We start from the raw sequence: 20,961 nt of genomic DNA, 5'->3' as shown, positions 1-20,961 counted from the left end.
GGCAGGTAAACGTCTAGGAGGTAGGTTTAGTTGGGTCTGTGGATATTTTCTCTAACTGTAATAGAGTGCAGAATGAAAACTTCTAGCAGTGGATATAACAACACAAAAATGTAAAAGATTTAGGATCAAAAACAATTAACTTAAAATGAAAGACTATGCAACATTTTTGCACATGTTTTTGTGTTTTATTCACTTCAAGGAGGAGCACTTAATATTATTGGGGAACTAGCCAACTCTATCTAAAATCTAACAGATTGGGCCTGCAGCAGTAAAGATGTCAGCTCCTGAAAATCTGAGGCAAGAATCCTAAAACAGCAGCAAAATCCCAGGTGTAAACCATCACAATAAATTACTGATGGCAGACTTTAATGACTAGTTTCCCAACAGCTGTGCTCTCTTTATAATGGGCGGCTCTTGTTTCTGTTGCAGCAATAGGCATGGAGCAGGTTCGATGACCTTTAAATGAAAGAGATAAGTATCGGCACCTGGAAAGCAAGAGTGAGCTGTTATCTTTTGGAGCAAAAATGGAAGGTCTGTTAATAATCACAAGCTGGAGAGGATCCTCCTCACCAGATTCACTGATTTGTCTTCAATCATTTACCCACTGAGTAACATTAGTGGCTCTCTACTGAAGTGGTGTACTTATTCACAATCGCTCTCAGAAGGACAGATTCTTGAGATCTTGACCAAAAAAGAAAGTACATATTCTACATGTTTGTTTAAACTTAATCATTGTGGTCTGTTTATTCTTAGAAGCAACTTACCGGCAGTTACAAATGAGTTGAAACTCAACATCAGATGACTTCATTGCTTCAGCGTTAATCGGACCGGAAATCAAGACATAAAAATCTGCCACAAGAAAATGATTATCAGCCAGAAGCAATAGCTGTTGAGATGTTTATTATTACATTGCCCTCAATGGAAAACTTAATGTTTTTCCATTAAGAGCAATTTCTAACTGGACTCTCAAGGTTCAGTTATTGTTTAAGATATATTTTAAACATCAACAACAATAAAATTAGTTTAAAAAAAATTAGTAGACCACAAAAAAAGAAAAAGACAATTAAGCTGATGTTAAAAGCCAAACCTTTTTACCAGAGGTGTCCAAAGTGCAACCTGCGGGCCATTTGCAGCCCCTGGACTGATTTAGTGTGGACCCCGACCTCAGTTCAAGTTTGGTCTACTGCCCAGGCAGTAGGCTGTTGCTGATTTTTTACCAATACACCGAAATCATCATAAAATGGAAAATTGTCAGTCCAACACAAAGTATTTATCTTTGAATAATCATAGTTATTTGCTTTATTTTTAACATCATAGCAAAATAGGACCACAAACACAACTTTTACTTAAATCTGCATTTAATAGATTTATTTAACTTGGATAAAAATACCAAAAGTTTTACAGATTCTTTTCCCACAAATTACAACTTTATCAGTTACACAAAAATATTGCACGTGTTATTGATAAGCAGGTAAACAAGAATAAAATTTTTAAGTTTTTGGTTTTTATTTACAAATCTTGTTTTTGTGGTCCGTGAACACTTTCAACCTGATGATTTTGGCAATGGATGAAAAAATATCCCTCATTTAGCCAAACAATTTATAGTGCCGTGCAAACGTATTCATACTATTCATAATGTTTTCGTATTTCAACCACAAGTTTAATGTATCTTGTTTAAATTTTATCTTTATAGACCAACATAAAATTAAGTTTAATTGTGAAATAGACTGCAAATACCTCATAGGTTTGCAAAGTACCTGAGAAGTGTTGTGTGTATTTGTATTCAGCCCATCTGAGTTATTACTTTGCAGATTTACTTTTTATAACGATTACTGCTGCAAATCCTTTGCAGTATGTCTACTTGGTGTGCATCTGTAGAAACTGAAGATATTGCGTATTCTTCTTTACAAAATAGCTCAAGCCCAGTGAGATTGGAGGGAGAGTGTCTGTAAGCAACTATTCTTAGGTCTTGATACAGATCCATGTCCCTCCTGACACCATGATGCTACAGTGTATCATCTATGGGCTTGTGTGTTCAGGATGATGTGCAGAGTTTTGCATGTAACGCAAACAGTTCAACATTAGTCTCTTTTGACCAGAGCATGGTCTTCCAACTTTCTTTTGACAATCGTTTCTTTTCACTCTTCCTGATTAATAGTTGGCAATGTTAACAGATTCTCCCACCTGGGCTGTGGATCTCTGTAGCTCCTCCAGAGCCATCAAGGGCCTCTTGGCTGCACCTCTGATTAACGCTCTTAACCACCCTGTCAGTTTAGGTTGATTGCTATGTTCTGGTAGATTTGCAGTTGTCATACTCCTTCCATGCTCTGATGATGGATTGAACAGAGCTCTCTGAGGATATTGTCTTATAACCTAACCCTGCTTTAAACTTGACCACAACTTCAGCCCTGACCTGTCTGCTGTGTTCCTTCATTTCCATGATGCTGTTTGTTCACTAACATTCTCCAAACCTCTTCATTGAACATCTTGATTCGTACTGAGATTAAGATGGGCTCTGTAGGTCAAATGTCACATTCATTTTTCTTCCTCCTCACAATTATGTATATATTCGTGTTGGTGTATTGCGTAGAGTAAATCAATAACAGGAAGGTTTGTGGCTGAAACGTGATGACATGTGAGAATCAGAGTTGTCCAGCAGATGGAGCCTAATACCCATTCGGACCCAAGTGAAAATGCACAAATATTCTCCAGAATGTGCAAAAAACACACTGCGGTTGCATCATTAAATGTTTCCACCTATGACGTGTGCAGTACAGAAACGGAAGTTATGTAACTGACAGGTTTGTATGTTATTTCAGATCCATGTACCTCCTGAATAAAGCCAAACACACTGCATTAAGGAGGAATCCAATATGCTACATTAAACAGAAATTAAAGCACATTGGGCTAAAACAGGAGATGCAGTTGTAAAGGCATCCTAAATATAATTAATTGCTATCAAATTAGCAATCATCAGTGATGCTTAAATTCCCTAATGTCTTTCACTTCCAACGGATTGAGCAAACCTATTGAAACATGAGAATATTTTCTCTGTGATGCAAACTGTGACCCCGGGGTGAAACATCTCCGCCTTCCAGAAATGGTGAAACAACTGGGATTTGTTTTACTCAGCAGAAGGTATTTTGAATCTCCAAGGAGGCCCCTGTTTGGCACACAGGAGCTGGCTGACAGCTCTTGCAGGAGGTTGCATCAGTCTGGACAGAAGGGACCCGTTTTTCTGCGAAGAGCGCCCCCTACAGCACCCATGTGTGTCCCACACAAGGGGAAACTAGTCACATTTTAGCAGGTAGAAACCAGTGAGCTCATTTCAGCCCACAGCCAAGGACATGTGCGAGACAGTCTACTGGTATCAGGGAGTGTTTACAGATCCAGGTGAAATGGCCTCAACCTTGGCCAGAAGATAAGGCTGCTGGAAATATAAAAGTGATAGTTCATGGGTTCTTATCAGGGTTCAACTCTGTAGGGAATTAAAAAAAAATTCTGTAGCAAGCAGACAATGTTCAAAGCATTTTATTGCATTATTTTTTTTCCTTAAGAAAAACAATACAAAATTCTGTTGCAACTGTCAAGTGTTGCCTTGAGTGAACCGCAATCATTCACATGGTACAGTAAAGTGCTTATTTTAAATCAAAAATGTTTTATATTTAAAAAGGACATTTATAGTTTAAATTTCTCCCCTGACCACAGTAGGCCCTGGGGCTTTTCAGTGTTAAAATTAGGTATCAGTTTAATAAAATGTTTGTGGACTGTATCGGTATGACAGACTAACACCTCATCGTGTCGAGGAGAGAGCTGTTGGACATTTGATCCATGTTGCAGGATTGTAGATGCCTCGTCTGCAGGCTACATTCAAACTGTGGGGACGCTTGTGATACTGTCCATTTGAATGACTGTATTTTAACACTTTTTGACAAACAATACAAAACTGGAGGCTGCAAGGTTTAATTTACCCCCCAAAAACAAAGGGAGACCAAAACAAAAACTGCCACTGGACACATTAGAAATGATCATGACCAACAAAACTCTGCTAGGATATTACAGAGTATGGCCAAAGTGTGCGCGTCAACAAGTTTCCAGCCCCGTCAAAATAGGGAACAACTTGGATGAAGCTTAAAAAGGGAGAAAAAGGCAAAAATACTGAAAAGTATAGGTATCTTCAAAACCCCAAAGACTGTCTGGATCATCAGCTTAATGCTTTAAGATTGATAGCAAAGTAGTTTCCAAACCTGGAGAAGAAACAGCTGCATATATATAACTTCAAGTAAGTCTTATTATAAGACATAAATCCCCTGTAATGATGTGTCTGTAGAAAGGTATTTAGAACTATTACAGTGCCCTATTATCAGCATAAAGGGTCCTTTAGAGACTGTTTCCAGAGTACCATCACCACAGCGCTGCTAACAGGACATGGAGGCAGTTTCCCCACGTCTCAATGCTACATGATGGATTACATGTTGTCACAACTTTAACCTTCTTTGGTGAAACGGCTACAGCGCTGAGACGTCATCACCAGCCCATTACTTGTCACTCACGGAACGAGCTTTAACGTAATCGGAACAATTACCAACTTTCACACGTTAAAAAATAAAATAAAGCAAAAACTTGCCTTTGCTGGGCATGAACGCTCCAGGTTAATTAAACAAGCTTCACATCTCACCTCATATACAGCATTACTCAAGAGATTTAAACAATAAAAGATAAAAAGAATAGAAATTAAAGCACAATTTCTGGTGCCTTATCTAGCTGAACAGCACCAGGATAAAAAAAAATAACCATGACAATACAGTCATCTAAAAAATAAAAATGTGGCACATTGATGTGAAGTTGTCAGAACATGAAATAGAAGCTTATAATACAGCTAATTTTTAAGGTTTTTTTTTTTTTGTGGAATGTTTTTTCCTTTTTTTAAAATAATTTTTCTGAAACCAGCCTTTTATTTGTAAAGCAGTGTTGTGTTCTGCGACGGGCTTGTGTGTGTCAAAAAACAGAATGGTTGAAACTGTAAATGAATCAGATAAAAAAAAAAAAAGATACTCTGGTCACAGTGGCCATGTGCTTTTCCCAAACCCCTTAAAGAAGCTCTAACCTTTACTTGCAATATATTTAAGGTTAAATATCAAATGCACAAATTTATCAGTAGAAAAAAAATATTTATATACAAATTCTGCTTGTAGAAAAAAAAAAGAAAAGGGGGACACATCATGGATTCCTTACAAAGAAAGTAACACTGACCCAATTTCACTTGCTATGCTATTTGAGAACCTGAAATTAGCCTACACCAACAGACCAGTGATACAAGCACAAAAAACAATTTTTTTATCTGTCCAGGGCAGCTGGATGATTGCGCCACATCAAGCGGTTCAATTTTATACCATCAGACCTGCTTTGAATGTCTCAAAAAAACAAGTGCTGTGGCCAATGATAATTTGGCATGTATGGCCAGATAACATTGTGGATCAGTACAACAGAGAAGGGACCTCTTAAAGCAATAAGTGCGTGGCCACCAGGCTGCGTGCATGTTCTATTTCAGACACATACAGAAGTGCAGATGTGAGGAAATCAATATAGAACGGGGAGCAAAAAAATATTAAATCTGAGCAGTCTCTAGCCACAGAACGGACCGCACCAGGCACAGACAGAACTGGCTTAAAGCCCTTTCAACCCCTTGGATACAAAATCCTTTTGAGACAGAACAGCCTTCATATTGGCATATTGCATAAGCTTGTATGTATCAGCAGATGGGCCGTTCATGCGTGTACATACAGGCAAAATGAACATTCCAGATAACTTAATTCACAGTGGATCCAGTTGTAACATGGGAGCAGCACAACAGATTGTCCTTTGGTGTCTGAGCTTAGTTTTAAAGTTCTGGCTTCTAAACTGAGGCGTATGTAGGAGAAAAACAACAAATGCTATCCCAAAATATGAACTGGACCTCCTCCCCAACCTGAATGTGCTATATGCAGGTCCTGTGTAGATGTGCTGCATAAGGATAGAAGGCATTTTAGAGGGACGGCTGCAAACGCCATCCATCTTCACAGGTCGGCATCAAAGCCAGACTGCAGTGGAACCTAGAGTCAAAGAGAGAGGAGCCATAACTGGGGAGGAGGGGATTCAGAGTAGTCCAGTCCAGAGAGTTCTTGTAATTGAGGTTCAGAACTCCAGGTTGAAAAGGTTTAAGCGCAGTCTCCCACAATGACGAGAGGGGCCAAGAGCTGGCAGAGCTCTGCAGCAGAGACAGGGCCTCCCTTTAACTGGCTGCCTCTCTGCCTGCGCTGGGCCATTTTGGAGTTGGATGGACGTGAGAGGCGCACCACGGAGCCACTAGCAGCGACGACCAACTGGACTTCCTGCTGCTGCTGCTCCTCCATACCATCCTGTTCAGCCAGCTGCCGGTTTACAGCCATGGCCTTGTCAGCAAAGAATGTTAAATCCATGGCACTGCTGGTTCTGGTGAAGAAAAGGTCAGGAAAAGAAATTAAGCTAAAAAGAAAAGCCATCTTTCAAAGCAGATGTTTTGCTGAAGGTTTAACATCTTCTTACCTCTGATGGATGATGGATGTTGATAAAGTGTCAGATGCTCCCTATAAAGTAAAAGACATAATTGTACATTAGCAAAATAAAGTTCAAGGCTCAAACGTCACAAGCCATTTCTGACATACAAAAACATCCCGACTTACCCCTTGCACCCAAGGGTGCTGCAGCACCTGGCTGGCAATCAGACGTTTTTTGGCATCCCTAACCAGAAGTTTGGATATCAGGTCTTTGGCACTTGAGGAGATGTGAGCCCAGTCCTTCTCTGGAAACTCGTATTTTCCTTCCTGGATACTTTCAAACAAAGTGTTCTGCAGAAGGAGAAAGATTTGCCATCAGCCTAACGTTTTTTTTTTACTCCCCTCATATTGTGTAAGAATTAGACAGTCACAATGTTACCTGACAGGTGTGACAGGGCTCTCCAAATTCCCATCCACAGTCACCACCACATCGACCCACAAAGGGCGCATAACCACTCAGCATGATGTAGAGGATGACACCAAGGCTCCACAGGTCACATCGCTTGTCATATATTGTAGCCTCTTCACTGAAGGCCTCAACTACTTCAGGTGCCATGTACTCTGCTGAGCCACACTGTAGGGCAGAAAAACAAGGTTTTTAAGCACCCGCAAATCTCAACACCAATGAAAGAAACTCCCCCCAGCTGACACCTAATGGTTACAAACATTAAGGCTGAAGGGAGAGAAGAGGCTATTTTGCACATTGGCTCATTTTTAAAAAGGGTCCAACAGACACATTTTAATTTCAAAGTGAATTAAAAAATAAAAAATCTGGTTCAGTCCAAGTGATTTTGTTCTAGGGCTCCAATCGATGCCTTGCTGTATAGCTGGGGAAGACACTAGGCTATACACCAAAGCACTGAAAGAGGATTGGCTGTCCAGTATAAACTGGGTAAAGGCTGAGCACTGGTTAGTTACATAACTTTGAAAACACAAATGCCAAATGTTTGAGCGGTTTGGGAACAGTGAAGAAAAGCAGGTTGCTAGTTAAGCAGCACAAGTCATTTTGAAGACTTATTGTTGACCTCCTGAAGTTATAACAATAGTCTGGTTTGGGGAATAATGAGTATACTCCAAAGTATTTTAAAATTGCCATTTAACAAAAACATAACATTCCACTCTATAAAAAAAACTAAATAAAACACCACCTCTTAACCTACATCCCTCTATTCTAGTCAAACAGCGTTTACACTGAGCGGGTGTTCATTGTATCCCAGTACCATAGACCAACTGCCTTCAACCCCCCACGCTTCCTTGTGCAATAAAATGAACAGCGCAGGAATCTCAACTCAAACAAAGCTGCTTCTGTCACAAAATCCCCTCCCCCACCCTGTCATCACCAGCAACGAGTCTGGGGCAACTCATTACTTAGACAAGCACACAGGATTTGTGCCAAATGCAGTTAAACATATCTAGTTTTATCTTAGCACATAGACCTGCTTAAACTGGCAACTGAACATTTAGACATAATTTATAGACATCAATGAACTAAAAGTGCTAGAAGAATGCGGTAAAAAGTAACCAAGGCTTTATGGGACATCCTTAAACCCATTTACTCTTCCTGTAAATCTGTTGCAATCAACTTGTTCATTTACAGTCATATCCTCAAACCTTCCTGTATGCTGCAGTTATCTTGTACTCTGCGGCTACATTTGTTAGTGCAGCAACCTGGGGCTTTCCACCAACCATGTGACTAGTCAGACCATACTGGCAACACTGACGACATACCTCTGCTGTTTGTAAACTGAATGAGAATGAGAACTTGTCCGATCTTGCAGGCGCACCTCAACAAGAAAGAGCAGCTGAATTAACTAAGCTGTATTTTGTACAGTCATGCTCCAGTTCTTCGGTTTAACTGAGGCAATCGGTTTGTATAAAACATCTTAAGCAAAGCTCCATCTTCTCTTCCTGGTCCAGCCTAATAATGTAATGTATATATGAACTGATTTTAAAAAGGCTTTGGGTACAGCTGGTCAAATACATTTAGCACAACCAGGAACAGCAATAAACGTACATTTTTGTATCGTGCAACATCAGCTGTACGAATGTGACTGCAGGGGAACAGGGTGCAAGTACTAATAGCGAAATGAAAATCAGATAACATTGTTCCAGTGATCAAGGCAACAAAAACAAGCTTCAGCGCATGACCAGACTGAGGATTTTCCCTCCCAGTTACCCTCCCCCTTGCCTACTGTTTTAGCCAATCACAGGTCAGTTGCTATGAGGCGGGTAGGGGAAGGACCAACATTTCCAGAATAAGCCTTATGAACACTTTGTATTAAAAACAAAGAAAGGGCATGTTGGGGACTACTGGGCGGAACTTTGTGCAATAGAGGCAGGATTTTCGCCTCCTCGTACCTCAAGAGAAAAAAGGAAATGAGACTTTATTTTCCATGTCCATGTCTCAGGACATAGCCTTGTAAAAGTTATATTGCGTTCTTGGTGGCGTTAAATCCCCAAGGATATTACACCGTGTCCTAACCTCAGTATCAGATAGTCTAAGAAATCCTAAAATCCAAAGTGATAAACAAAAGTTACCATCTCAAGAAAGAAGCAGTTGAGAGCAGAAGCGCCTCCAACAGTTTGAGTAAAAACAAACAAAAAAAACCTTTCACATAGTACATCCAGAAGTTTAACAGAACGGTACAATTCATATACAAGTGCAAAGAAGCTACAGTGGAAACCCTCCTCCCTTCCCACCACATTCCTGCAGGCTAGAATGATATCCTTCAGCTGCTCTGTTCCATCAACTCAGCCTACATGTTGACACAAGAGGAATGATTTCTAGATGAACTTTTCCGTTTCTAAGGACAGCAGATACCCCGTTTTCTGGATACAGTTCAGAGACGCTTTGTGTTAGAACAAAACGGGGGGTAAAATAATCCCAACCTCCAAACTCACGGGGCTAAATATTTACCATTGATAAGCAAAAGGACGCCGACATCAAACAGAGGACTCCCCTCTTCCCCCAAACAGTCCCCATAGTTCAGCAGAGTGCATTTTATAAAGAGGGAGTTTAGGAAACAATCCAAACTCTTTCAAAGAAAGGACATTGCTCTGAACTGTCATAACCTCACGCCACAGCTCTCCAATTCATGAACTGTCCTGCAGCCAACACTGAGAATTGCTCAACAGGTAATCAGTCAGGCAAATTTGATAAAGATGTCTTTTTAGAGCCCCGAAATAACCTTCCTCTTCATAGATAGGATATTAAAAAAATTTTAAAAATCACATTGTTTTGTGTGACCTCTAAATAAATAAAAAAAAAAAAGAAAAGTTCGACATGATTTGTTAAAAAGCACAAATTTATAAAACATCTCTACAGATAAAGATGTAGAAAATGAGCAACTGGACTTACAGGAGTGAGGAGTTCGGGGGTAGAGATGGGCGAGCTGTCACTGTTCAGTTTGATCCCGCTGCCCAAGTCAAAGTCACAGATCTTGACTGGAGAAATCTGGGGAGAAACAAATGTTCAGTCTGTGCCATAGTTAAAAACTAAAATGGTGGAAATTCTTAGACTGATATGAAAAGTTAGAGATAATGAAAACTGATATCACCATACATATTTATCAGTCACACGTGTTGCCCTTTGAACCAAGTGAACAGATAACTCACCTTGTCTGCACTCTCACAGAGAATGTTTTCAGGTTTCAGATCTCTGTGGGCCATCCCTGAAAGACATTTAAATAAATCTGCTATCATGCAAATGGTTTTATCAGTTACATTAACAGTAACTGTCAGAAGAAACTCATGTTAAAAGGTTCATTATCTGCTTCTGCAAATCCATTAAAAACTACTGTGTTTAAACTCCTTTTGAAAGTCTAGTTACAATAACAACATCAGTGTATGCATGTCATCTTACCCTTGTTATGCAGGAAATCTAGAGCACTGGCAATGTCCTGCACAACAACACTGGCTTCCTGCTCACTGAAGCGCTGCCTCTTGTGAATTTGTTCCAAGACTGACCCTAATATGAGGGTAAAGGCAAGAATAGTTTAGCTTTGTTGCAGTACAAAACTATTAATCCAAAAAGAGAACGTACCTCCTCTAAGCTTTTCAAACACCAGGTAGAATTTGTCTTCCTCTTCAAAAAACTCCACCAGCTCCAGGATATTCCTGCAGAATGATAAAAATAAATCTTTAAATGCCAGAAGCAAGATATCCAGTGACCTGCACATAGAAATGTTCTGTGGTGGGGTATGACTGCCAAATGCATTAGAAAACATGGGGCATTCAGTCAGCCACACTACATGCTTGTAATAAAAATAAATGTACCTGTGGCCCTGGCACTGGTAAAGCATCTCAACCTCACGGAAGACACGGCTGCGGCTATGACCTGGTCCTTTTTCAATCATCTGAAACAGAAAAAGAATAATATTGCTTAAATGTAAAAAAAAAAAAAGAAAAAAGATCTAATCAATAGAGCCAAAAAGCCATGTGTACCCAAAGAAGTTTACTGAGTTAATGCAAACTAGAAATATTTAATTATTTAGTATTTAGGAGCCTTGAGCCATGTTAAGATTGAAAGAGAACACGTGACAGGTGCCTGCAAACTTTTATACTACTGTGCGACACCGTTTTAATCACCGTATATCTTCATTAGTGCCACATAAAGAAACCTGGTTGGGAATGAAAAACATTCATAGCCACATGCTCGCCTGTAAATTAACTCTGTTCTTCAAGAGTCACAATAGTTTTCTAAGGATCTCAGGTCCCAATCCACAATAGTTTACGATAACAGAAAAAAACTAAAAATAAATCTGTCTGGAAATACAGCACGGCGAGGCCAACAGCTGCACAACGCCCTGCCAAGAGAGACAGACTGCTGACAACAGAGCAAAAGGCCTGAAATTTCCAGCCCTGGTTAGTTATTATCCGATTTGGAGGCTGTGCATGCCTCTCTTCAGTGTAGCTGGATTACTGACGGCATTGAAGCACAGAGGGGCCCAGAGTTGCAGTGTGTGTTAAGGATTAGTGCACAGACGAGAGGCTCACAAGTAGAGCAGTGCCTGTTCACAGGTCCTGCCTGAGTCAGCAGCATAAACACCACAACCACTCTCTCCTGAAAGGAAATTATGTATTCAAAATAAAAGTAAATCTGGTATCTGCCTTAAGACAAAGGTAGATACCAGGTGGTTTATTAAAATCACCTACTTAGAAAAAAAAAAAAAAAAAAAGTCTTCACTGAGTTAAAGCAGACCATCATCAACCTAGGACCGGGAAATAATAACTCCAATATCAGGGCTTTTGTCCACGAGCCTGCAGCCTGACATGCTGTACAGGCGCCTGCAACATACACACATAAAACGAACCCAAAACATCTCAATGTCTGGAGGGGGAGGGGAGAGACGGGACATCTGGCTGGAGCAGTCGGAACCCCCCCCATTTCTCAGAAGACCTCCAATAACAACCAACTTTCATGACTCCTCCTCCCTGCATAACCACCCACCCCCCAAACCTGGGCATTTACCAAACCACCCCCCAGACCTTATAACAGTCCAACTACAAATTTTGTGCATGGCTACCTTAATATTTATGACGATGACATTGAAGAAGTCTTTAACTGGGAAAGTTTTTTCTTTATATGTATATATATATGCAAAATAAACATAAGAAAGAAAGTAAAAGTTACAGAGTGAGAACAAAACAATGTACACACTAGGTCACAAACCCTCACCAACCACCCCCTTCTTCCTCTTTGGGTTTTGTTTTGGAACAGTTCACAGTACATAATGTTCCCCCTATAAGCGTCCTCTGTAGGCAAAAAGAGCAACATAAAAAAAAGGGGTGTGTATTGTCTGCCAAGCTCTCTGATAGGCTCAGCAACTGAATCTGTGAGGGGAAGCGTCTGATAACTACAGCCAATCTTGAAAACTGTGCAGAGGTAGCGCAGAGGAGGCCCTGGAAACATCCACAACAGAGACCTGATATCCAGCAAGAGGGGAAGAAGTACTACTTGGGCAGTTTCTTAAAAAGCAAACTTAAACAAAACTGGAGTTATGGATCACCAATTTGATAGCCTCGAATTCCCTCTTTAGTATTTCATGGCACAGAGCTTCCCTATTAATCTTTTTGCAACTAGCAAAGAAAAATTCCATTGTCAGAAAATTACCATATCCCTCCTGTCCACACAGTAGACAAAACATGATATATCATTGTTTTCAGCATCCCAATCATTAGTCACGTGCAGCAGTGCCTTACCTTCACAGCATATTCTTTGTTGGTGATCAGGCTGATGCAAGCCTGCACTCTAGCGTAAGCGCCCTCCCCTAGTACTTCTTCCTGGAGCCTGTAGACATCTGTGGAAGAAATTAGATGCACAGATATAAAAATTTAGGCCAATGTTGATTTCAAATATTAATATTGCTTCTGTGCTTCAGTTAAGCAACCCCACACAATCCTACACTGCATCACCATGACATGCCCAAACAAATACCACATGGCCAACTGCCTCCCGAAACGCATACACACAGGGCAACAAGACGGAAATCAACATTGGGTAAAAATATCAGGCTAGTGTTAAAAAAGCCCAACATCTTCCAATCGCAATGTTAATTCTGAAATATCATGCATCCCTATTATCAACACGGGTTTTTCTAAGACACCATAAAGTACACCAATAAGTACGTTTTTTTTACCCTCAAATCGTCCAGAGAAACTGTCCGTTGCTCTGCAACGTTTTTTCTTCTTGTTTCTCTTCTTGGCATCAGGAATGTCAATAGGCTGGCTTGAAGGCATGTCTATCAAAGCAGAATTTTAAAGCTCATTATCAAATGAGGACAAAAATCAGGACGAGGGAAAATAACATCTAAAGCATGCGACACCTATACAAAGAATGTTTCCTGACTTGCTGGTCAAAGCCTAATTGTGGTATAAACTGACTTAGAAGTAGTTTTTAGAACTAAAGTAAAGTACAGGACACTCACCATGTCTTTGGGCAGAACCGAAATTAAATGAATCAATGTGATGGGACCCTTTCTTGGTGAAGTCCTCCAATTCGAATGGATTTTGGCCCTGAGGAGTCAAAATATCCTTGTTATTGTACACAGCCTCGGTTAACGCCCAAATCAAGACTGTCAAGTTACTACTGATATGGCAGTTATTATCCACACTTCCCAAAACTATACAGCCAAAGTACAATCAGAAGTCCATACCAAGAATATATCAACCTAGATGTTACCATTTGACACCATTTTTACAGAATTGTCGCTGAAGAAGTGTTAAAGAATCGCTTTTCGAGCCAGCATGTGTCGTTGACGATAAGATTCAGGCTTGCAACATGTGCCTGTTTGTGTATATATCTCAAGATTACAAACTGCAGTCCTGCAGCGTCCTTCAACAAAGCCTTAGAAAAAAGCTCACCTTGAAAGAGCGGTGGAATCCAGTGACTTCGGTGATCTTGTTTTGCACCATTTTTGCTTTGATTCTGGTGATTGAGTTCCTTGGGAGGATGTGCGGCGGCAGTGGTTTTTATTTTGCGATGTATCAATTTGCCCTTCTCCGAAACCGAGTGGTTTCAGAGAGCGTCAGAAGTGATGACACGGCGCTGGCTGGTACGCTCGCTGTAGCGATGTTAACGGGAGCTCTGTGCGGACAAGGCAAACACGCCCACATTAAACAACATGATACAAAATACCACAAGCTTCAACGTGATTTAACTGGTTTATTCTATGGATAAACCAAATAAAATGCTAATTCTGTCTGAGTTAGCCAACAACAAAGGTAATGGGAACGACAGTCCAAACACAAACAAATGGTAACACAGGCTAGCCAGCAAAAGTAAATAAATGTGCGGCACTATTTCTGCAGTAAAATGTTTTCAGCAAAAGAAAGGGAGATGCTAGCAACCGTGAAAGTAACCCATACTTCTGCTGTGGGTTGGTGGTGCAGCGCACGCGAGTTAGCCGTTACACCAGACTTTAACGGTCGACTAGCAGAACATTCAGGTCGCCATTTACAACAAAAAACGACTAAATCGAGTGTGGTTTACTTACCCCGTTGTTAACGTTATAGCTCCAGTGTTAGCGTCGTTGTTTGACCCACTGCTCCAACGGCCGCTGAGGGCAGTCAAAGGGGATATTTGCCGGATAATTTGTGCATGGAAGGTGGTTGGAAAAACTACAGCGTGGGTGGTTTTATAACCTCCTGGTGGCTCCTCCCTCTTACCCACGTTCAACGGACGAGGAGGACGAGGGGTTGGTCTAGTGCTTTCCAGAAAAGGCCATCTTGGCAAGGTTCCATTTCGCTCAAGTTTTAATATTCAGAATCGTTCTGTCAAGATCGAAGCATAAAATATGCAATTTTTTGTTGCTTGATAAGAAATTGGATTCTTGTATATTAGCAGGCGCTCATGTAAGGTTCTAGGATTATTTCATAAAAAGTTGAGATACCGACACAGCATTACTCGCGAAGTGGTACTCAGCCAATGAGCTCTGTTTTGCTTCAGAGCTACGACGGGATGTGTGTGGAGGAAGGAAATGGAGAGTACGTGCGTGTCGGCACAGTCAGCACGTACAATTGTTCTGTGTGCACTTTTCATGCGAGATCAACTCTATAGGAATGAACCGAGCTTGTTGACATACACGACACGCTTTTGTACTGTGACGGATCAAATAACAAGCTTGGCTTCTGCTGATCACACTACTAAAAACATAAAACACGGCCCTGCGCACAAGTCAAACATGCTTTATAAAAGGGGACGTTTTCTGCCCCTTTCGATCCTGTTTATTTTTTGGGAATATATATGTGTAAAACAGCTATCAGTTTCTTATTTGCAGCATGACCACACGGTTGTTTCTAAAAATCCCCGGCTGACTCAATACAACCACATCGTTACAGACATGCGCTCCTTTATGCAATGTTTCAAAGAGATTTAACCAGCATTTCAGTACATGGTATCTTCCTTAAAGTTTTTCACTTTAATCTTTGCTTTAATAACATCATAACATAATGATAGATCTTGCTGTCATTTTTCAATCTATTATGGTGTTTTCTGTGCTATGTTTCTTACATATGCATAAACATAAACATAAGCAGATACTTCCATACAGTGAGTGGACACAACACACTGTTTTCGCCATTGCCTGATGACAATTAAAACACGTTTTTTTTCCCCTGTTTTGTATCAGGTATGAATTACAAAAATACTTTCTATATTACACAGTAGCATAAAATACCACAAAAACATATACGATTTCAATGTATTACTCTGAGTATAATGGCTCTATATAACATTAGAGTTTGTGAACTGAATTACTGAAGTAACTCCAACTCGTTGGAATGCACCTGCAAGTGTGGTTTTGCAAGTATAAAAATCTTAAGCTTAAACCTTTGCTTAAATAAAACACAATGCAATCAGATAGTTTCATTATATGCTACAATAAAGTTACCAGACGTATGTGCGTGCAGGATCTGCCTCAGTATGTGACATGTGAGTATGTAAATTGCATTGTGCAAGAGGAAGGTTTGTAAACAAGCAGCAGATAACCCCTGCTGTGATGTACAGTGACGCAAATGGTCATGTTTTGAAGCCAGATGAAGCGCTTGTTCTGATGAGGTTGGTGACAATGTGTCATAGCTGTGATAATGAAAGTTATCCAAGAAGTCAGGATTTGCAAAAATGATCCCGCTAACTGACCCATCTGCTAACTGTAAGATGCCACTGCAACATAACGCGCAGTTAGCATGCTCATGCAGTATTTCTAAAATATCAAATAGCTACAGCGATTTGCTGTAAGTACATTGTCTCCTCATAGTGAGTGTTTACATTTGACATTTTAATTGATTGGAAACCTTTTTGAACGCATGTTGCATTTTGCCAACACGTCTGACTGCCTAAGACCCCATTCTTCGTCCATAGACTGTGTCTGGTCCCATGTGGTACCTATTGTTGCAAGTGATTCTTAGTGCACAGTACTGTTCTGTGTAACATTGATGCATGACTTTAAAGGCTTCTTAGTTAAACCATATAAAGCTTGCTGTTAGCTATCAACAGTCTTGTGACCGGAGTCTCTCTACTCCTCCTCCTTTCACCTTCCGCCCCTCAAACATAAACCTGAAGGTTGCAAACATTACGAAAACTTTCAGCTCACTCTTCTTAGCCAAGAGCACATCATGTAGTCAAGGCTTTTAGACAAACAAGATCAAACTTGGAAGTGGGTGGGCCGGGGAGGAATGGGCTGACACATGAACACCTCCAGATGGTTACAACTCTGTGTCTGACGTGAAAGGCAGAGTTCTTCTGCTGCTCAGAGGCTCATGCTGCACAGAGTGTTGTGGTGCATGTGTATAGCTGTCTTTGTTGCCAATAAATTGCAGACTGCCGTCATATCATTGCTAAAAGTAATGTATTAGTTTAGATTTCAGTTGACAGTTCTATACAAGCAAGAAAATATTTCTTTTTAGAATACGAATCAGCTTTATTGCCAAGTTTGTGCATACAAACAAGGAATTTGCCTCCGGTACACTTTGCTCCTTGGTTTGTTTTTGCATTACAGAATAAACATATTTACAATGTACAATATACACATATATAATAAAAAGGTGCATTTGCAACATCTGTATGCTGTTGTTTTGTACTCTATTGAATGTTCAGCAGAGAAACAGCCTGGGGGAAGAAACTGTCTCTATGGCGGCTGGTTTTAGTGAACAGTGCTCTGTAGCGGCGGCCTGAAGGTAAAACTCTAAACAGTTTATGTGCAGGGTGTGTGGGGTCTGCAGAGATTTTAGGAGCTCTTTTCCTGACCCTAGACCTGTATAAGTCCTGGGTGGAGGGAAGGTCAGCCCTGATTATTCTCTCTGCATTCCTGATTATTCGTTGCAGTCTGGACCTTTAGTTGTAGTAAGTCGAAGCTTTCTGGAAGTATCAAATGTTGCATGTTTATGCAATGTTTATGCTGCAATGTAAAGACTTGGGTTTGAAATTACCCACCAGAAAGTGTGGAAAAGGAAAGAATAGTGTATACACATTAAACTATCCTTAACCATCTGTCGCTCTGTGCATATATGTTATGTGTTAATATCAATAAGCCGAGGGACAAGCATTTTGAAGGTTTGGACTACAATCTAGTGTTTACAAATAACAAAAAAATAAATAAAATTACAAACCGTGTTTTTCTTAATGAATATGCATTGCCACTTAAAAAAATATATATTTTAAATCTAATGTTATAGCTGCAATAATGTTATGTGTAACATTTATTTATTGTGATTCTGATACAGACTGACACAAAAATATAGAATAAAAAACACATGACATTATGTGGCAGTTTTTAAGTGCTTGTTGCACAGAATATTATATCTGTTTGCTCTCATGCTCATTTTTAGCTAGGCAAGTAGTTAGGCTTTCAGCCTGGGCAGCTAGCCTGCAGTTGTCTGCTTAAATGACATGCTGCTCATAGCTTGCAAACTTTGAAGTCTTTTTAAAGTAGCCAAATTTGACTTGTAAATTTGGGAAAAGTGAAGTATCGTGCATTCAGCCAGCTGACTGGCAGTGTACAGCTGTGGATATTTGAGAGGCAGTGATATGTTCCTTTGGGCGACAATCAGTTAGGGAAAATAATCTATTTACTCTTTCTCTCATACCTCATTTAGTACCATAGCACCAATGATAGTAATGGTATCACAACAAATTTTAGCAGTTTTGAAACCATAGATAGATAGATATCCATCATCTAAGCAATACTATAATATATAAGATCAAAATAAATCTACATCAGAATCAGAAGATCCTTTATTGTCATTGTCACAAGTGATAAAAAAGACTATCTAGTCAGTACATGAGCAATAAATAATGTATGTAAAATAGAAAAATAGAAACAGTTTTTAAAAAGATAAAATAAAAACACATGTACACACATTCATACTGATTGCACATTCCTATTATTGCATCTCCTTTACATTCTGGCTGTGTTGAGTTTAGCTATTGCTGTCGGATAGAAACATGACTCCTTTTCTAAACTCTGGCATTCAAAGCTTGCAGCACCCAGGAATATGAATGAAAAATACAAATTATTTAAATGCATGTCACAGATAGTTAGATGATGACTGACACAGGAATAGGATCCATGAACCTGTTTGTTGCAAAAATATTCCTCCAGTACAAACAGTCCTGCGCATACAAGCATGAGCAAAACTGTTCACAGCACTCGTACACGCAAATACAATCATATGATTCACATCAGACATGTACAAATAACACCCTCAAAGGCCAAGGACATCAGTGATCTACATGCCAGCAACAGTCTTACACGGTTACAATAATTTGCATACTTTTCTCAAGTTGGACAGTCACAGCGCACCAGAGGATCGTGTGCCTGCTTGAGAGACGTCCTCCTGTTTAGCAACATGATACTAAAAAGGAAGTGGCTTCCAGAAGAGAAGACACATAAACATAACCTCTGGTTGAAAACGATGTGCTTTTGGCTTTAAAAGACAATTTCTGGACTTTCTGGATTAGTGAAACGTTCCTGAAATCCCCTTTGGCCCAGAGTTGGAGCAGATTTTGCAGCAGCATTTAATTTGTTCCAGCTGAGTTCCCATTTAGATTCAGGAAACTCTGTGTGTTGGATTCACATTGTGATCTTGTTGCATAACCACTCATAGCAAATCATTCTGGAAGGATTGTTTTTCTTTTTTCATTTCAATATGAGAAATCAGCCTGGAGATAAATCGCTTCCTGTTTTTCTAAACCAATAAAGCTGAGCAGTCAGATATTTGTCTGTTTAAGCAATGCAGCACATTTCTAAAATCATTTGCATTTAAGCAATGTCAATTTTCAATGCAACACTATGGTGGCCACAGGGCCGATCAGATATTCAAATATATAATCTCATCATGGACAAATGATATTGAATTTGGTATTTTAATGATGCATTCAAACCATGCCTTTGCCACAATGGGATCATGGTAAAACATATACTGGAACGTTGTTGGATTTTACAATCAGGAATTGGGTTTGCAAGTTTGAATTTATTCTGGATTTTCTCTTATTTACGCAGGCTCAGAATTATACCTACAGACACAAATATATACACGAACCCCCACTAATGTTTAGTTGAATGTCCCATAGCAAGTTAGAAGAAACCACACACTTTTTGAAGACATCAACAAGGTCCTGGCATAATTTCTGCTGAATATTTGACCACCCCTCTTATCAGAAATAAGAAATAGAAGTCGTTTAAATTGGATGGCTTGTCAAAGTTCCAACCACGTTTGATTCAGGAGATGTAACTTTCTCAAGGACATTTTACCAAATATTAAAGGAGCTATAAGTTTAAGTCTGAGCCTGTATGCATAATGTTGAACCTATGTGGATTAGAGAAAAAATGCATTAAACTCAATCTTGGGAACCCCATTATTGTTTCTGAAATTTATTGAAGTTATATGATCATTCCAACCTGAAGCAAGACCGGTTCAAATGTATCATGAAATGGCCAAAATGTATATGCTATTCATGCCAACGATGATTTATGTAAACCTCTGACTGGCACTGTATCTTTTCAGCGTACTATGACAGCAGCTAAGAGTTTGTTTTTGTTTTTTTAATCATCTGTTTAAAGAGGAAATAACCTCCTGCTAAACGTTTTCCTGATTCCGAAGTTATGAAGCAGCACCACCACGAGATTTCTAACTCACTTGCCACAAAACCGTTAGGGTGTGTGCTGAGTACATTTGCTGAGTCACAAAATGTCCCAAACCCTCTACCGACCGTATAACAGAGTACCAGGAAAACAACACCCATGCACTACTGCGTAAAATCAAAGCTGGACGAGCAACAGGGGCAATGGCTGCAGCCATGAATTCCTCCCTTGTTCTCTACCTCTGTGCCCTGTGTCTCCCCTTCACGTCTTGGAGCTACAGAGCTCTCTCCGAGGATATCTGGTGCATTCCAGCAGAGGAAAAACACAGAAAGCTGCGGGGAGGGAAGAGCAAAAAAGCAGGGTTGGGTATGGCTCATCTCACACGTAACAAGTAAAGCACACGCTGCCAGGGAACACTCTCGGGGGGAGGAAGTAGAGGAGATGGAGAGGAGGGACAATCCTGTAAAAGGATCAGGCGGCAGCAGGCAATGTCATGGGTGAGTGGGTGATGTTACTGGAGCAGAATGTTACATCATGTGGCTTCTTTAAAATATATATTTGTATGTCAAAACCACTCTTTGTTTCTACCCACCCAGCTTAAATAGAGAAGAAAGTGAGAAAACATTTATTTTATGAAAATATATCATTTAAATTGTGAATAAAGGCAAGTTGACACATAACATTCAGGTTGCATTTTTGACAGACTTAAATAGAAATATGTTTGTCACATAGATTTATTGAGTTTAGGTTTATTAAATGTTTTATTTCTGTTGGGTGTAGAGCTAACAGTAGAGAAGATAATTACA

The 20,961-nt window shown here is 39.9% G+C and overlaps 1 protein-coding gene and 1 long non-coding RNA gene across 4 annotated transcripts; both read right to left on the bottom strand.

Moving 5' to 3' along the window:
• Positions 1-4: 4 nt before the first annotated feature.
• On the bottom strand, positions 5-1,174 carry LOC124874172. 3 transcript variants are annotated; one of them, XR_007039716.1, is made up of 4 exons: positions 1,088-1,174; positions 765-849; positions 571-681; positions 5-485 (listed from the first exon to the last, which is right to left on the bottom strand). It is a non-coding gene; the product is annotated as an uncharacterized LOC124874172 (long non-coding RNA). The 3 variants fall into 3 exon arrangements; XR_007039717.1 differs by having other exon boundaries at positions 1,096-1,174; XR_007039715.1 differs by lacking the exon at positions 1,088-1,174 and having other exon boundaries at positions 765-970.
• Positions 1,175-3,515: 2,341 nt separating this feature from the next.
• Positions 3,516-14,726, bottom strand: mknk2b (MAPK interacting serine/threonine kinase 2b). Its single transcript, XM_047375071.1, has 14 exons — positions 14,570-14,726; positions 13,938-14,160; positions 13,502-13,589; positions 13,214-13,315; positions 12,777-12,874; positions 10,851-10,930; positions 10,618-10,691; positions 10,438-10,542; positions 10,191-10,246; positions 9,934-10,029; positions 6,955-7,149; positions 6,702-6,866; positions 6,565-6,605; positions 3,516-6,471 (listed from the first exon to the last, which is right to left on the bottom strand). The coding sequence occupies exons 2-14, from the start codon at positions 13,986-13,988 to the stop codon at positions 6,198-6,200; spliced, it is 1,425 nt and encodes a 474-aa protein (XP_047231027.1). The 5' UTR covers positions 13,989-14,160; positions 14,570-14,726; the 3' UTR covers positions 3,516-6,197.
• Between the last annotated feature and the right edge of the window lie 6,235 nt (positions 14,727-20,961).

Source organism: Girardinichthys multiradiatus, chromosome 9 (genome assembly GCF_021462225.1).
Source record: "Girardinichthys multiradiatus isolate DD_20200921_A chromosome 9, DD_fGirMul_XY1, whole genome shotgun sequence".
NCBI lineage: Eukaryota > Metazoa > Chordata > Actinopteri > Cyprinodontiformes > Goodeidae > Girardinichthys > Girardinichthys multiradiatus.
The sequence above is the reverse complement of the archived record's forward strand: the minus strand, read 5'-3'. Positions and strand labels throughout refer to the sequence as shown.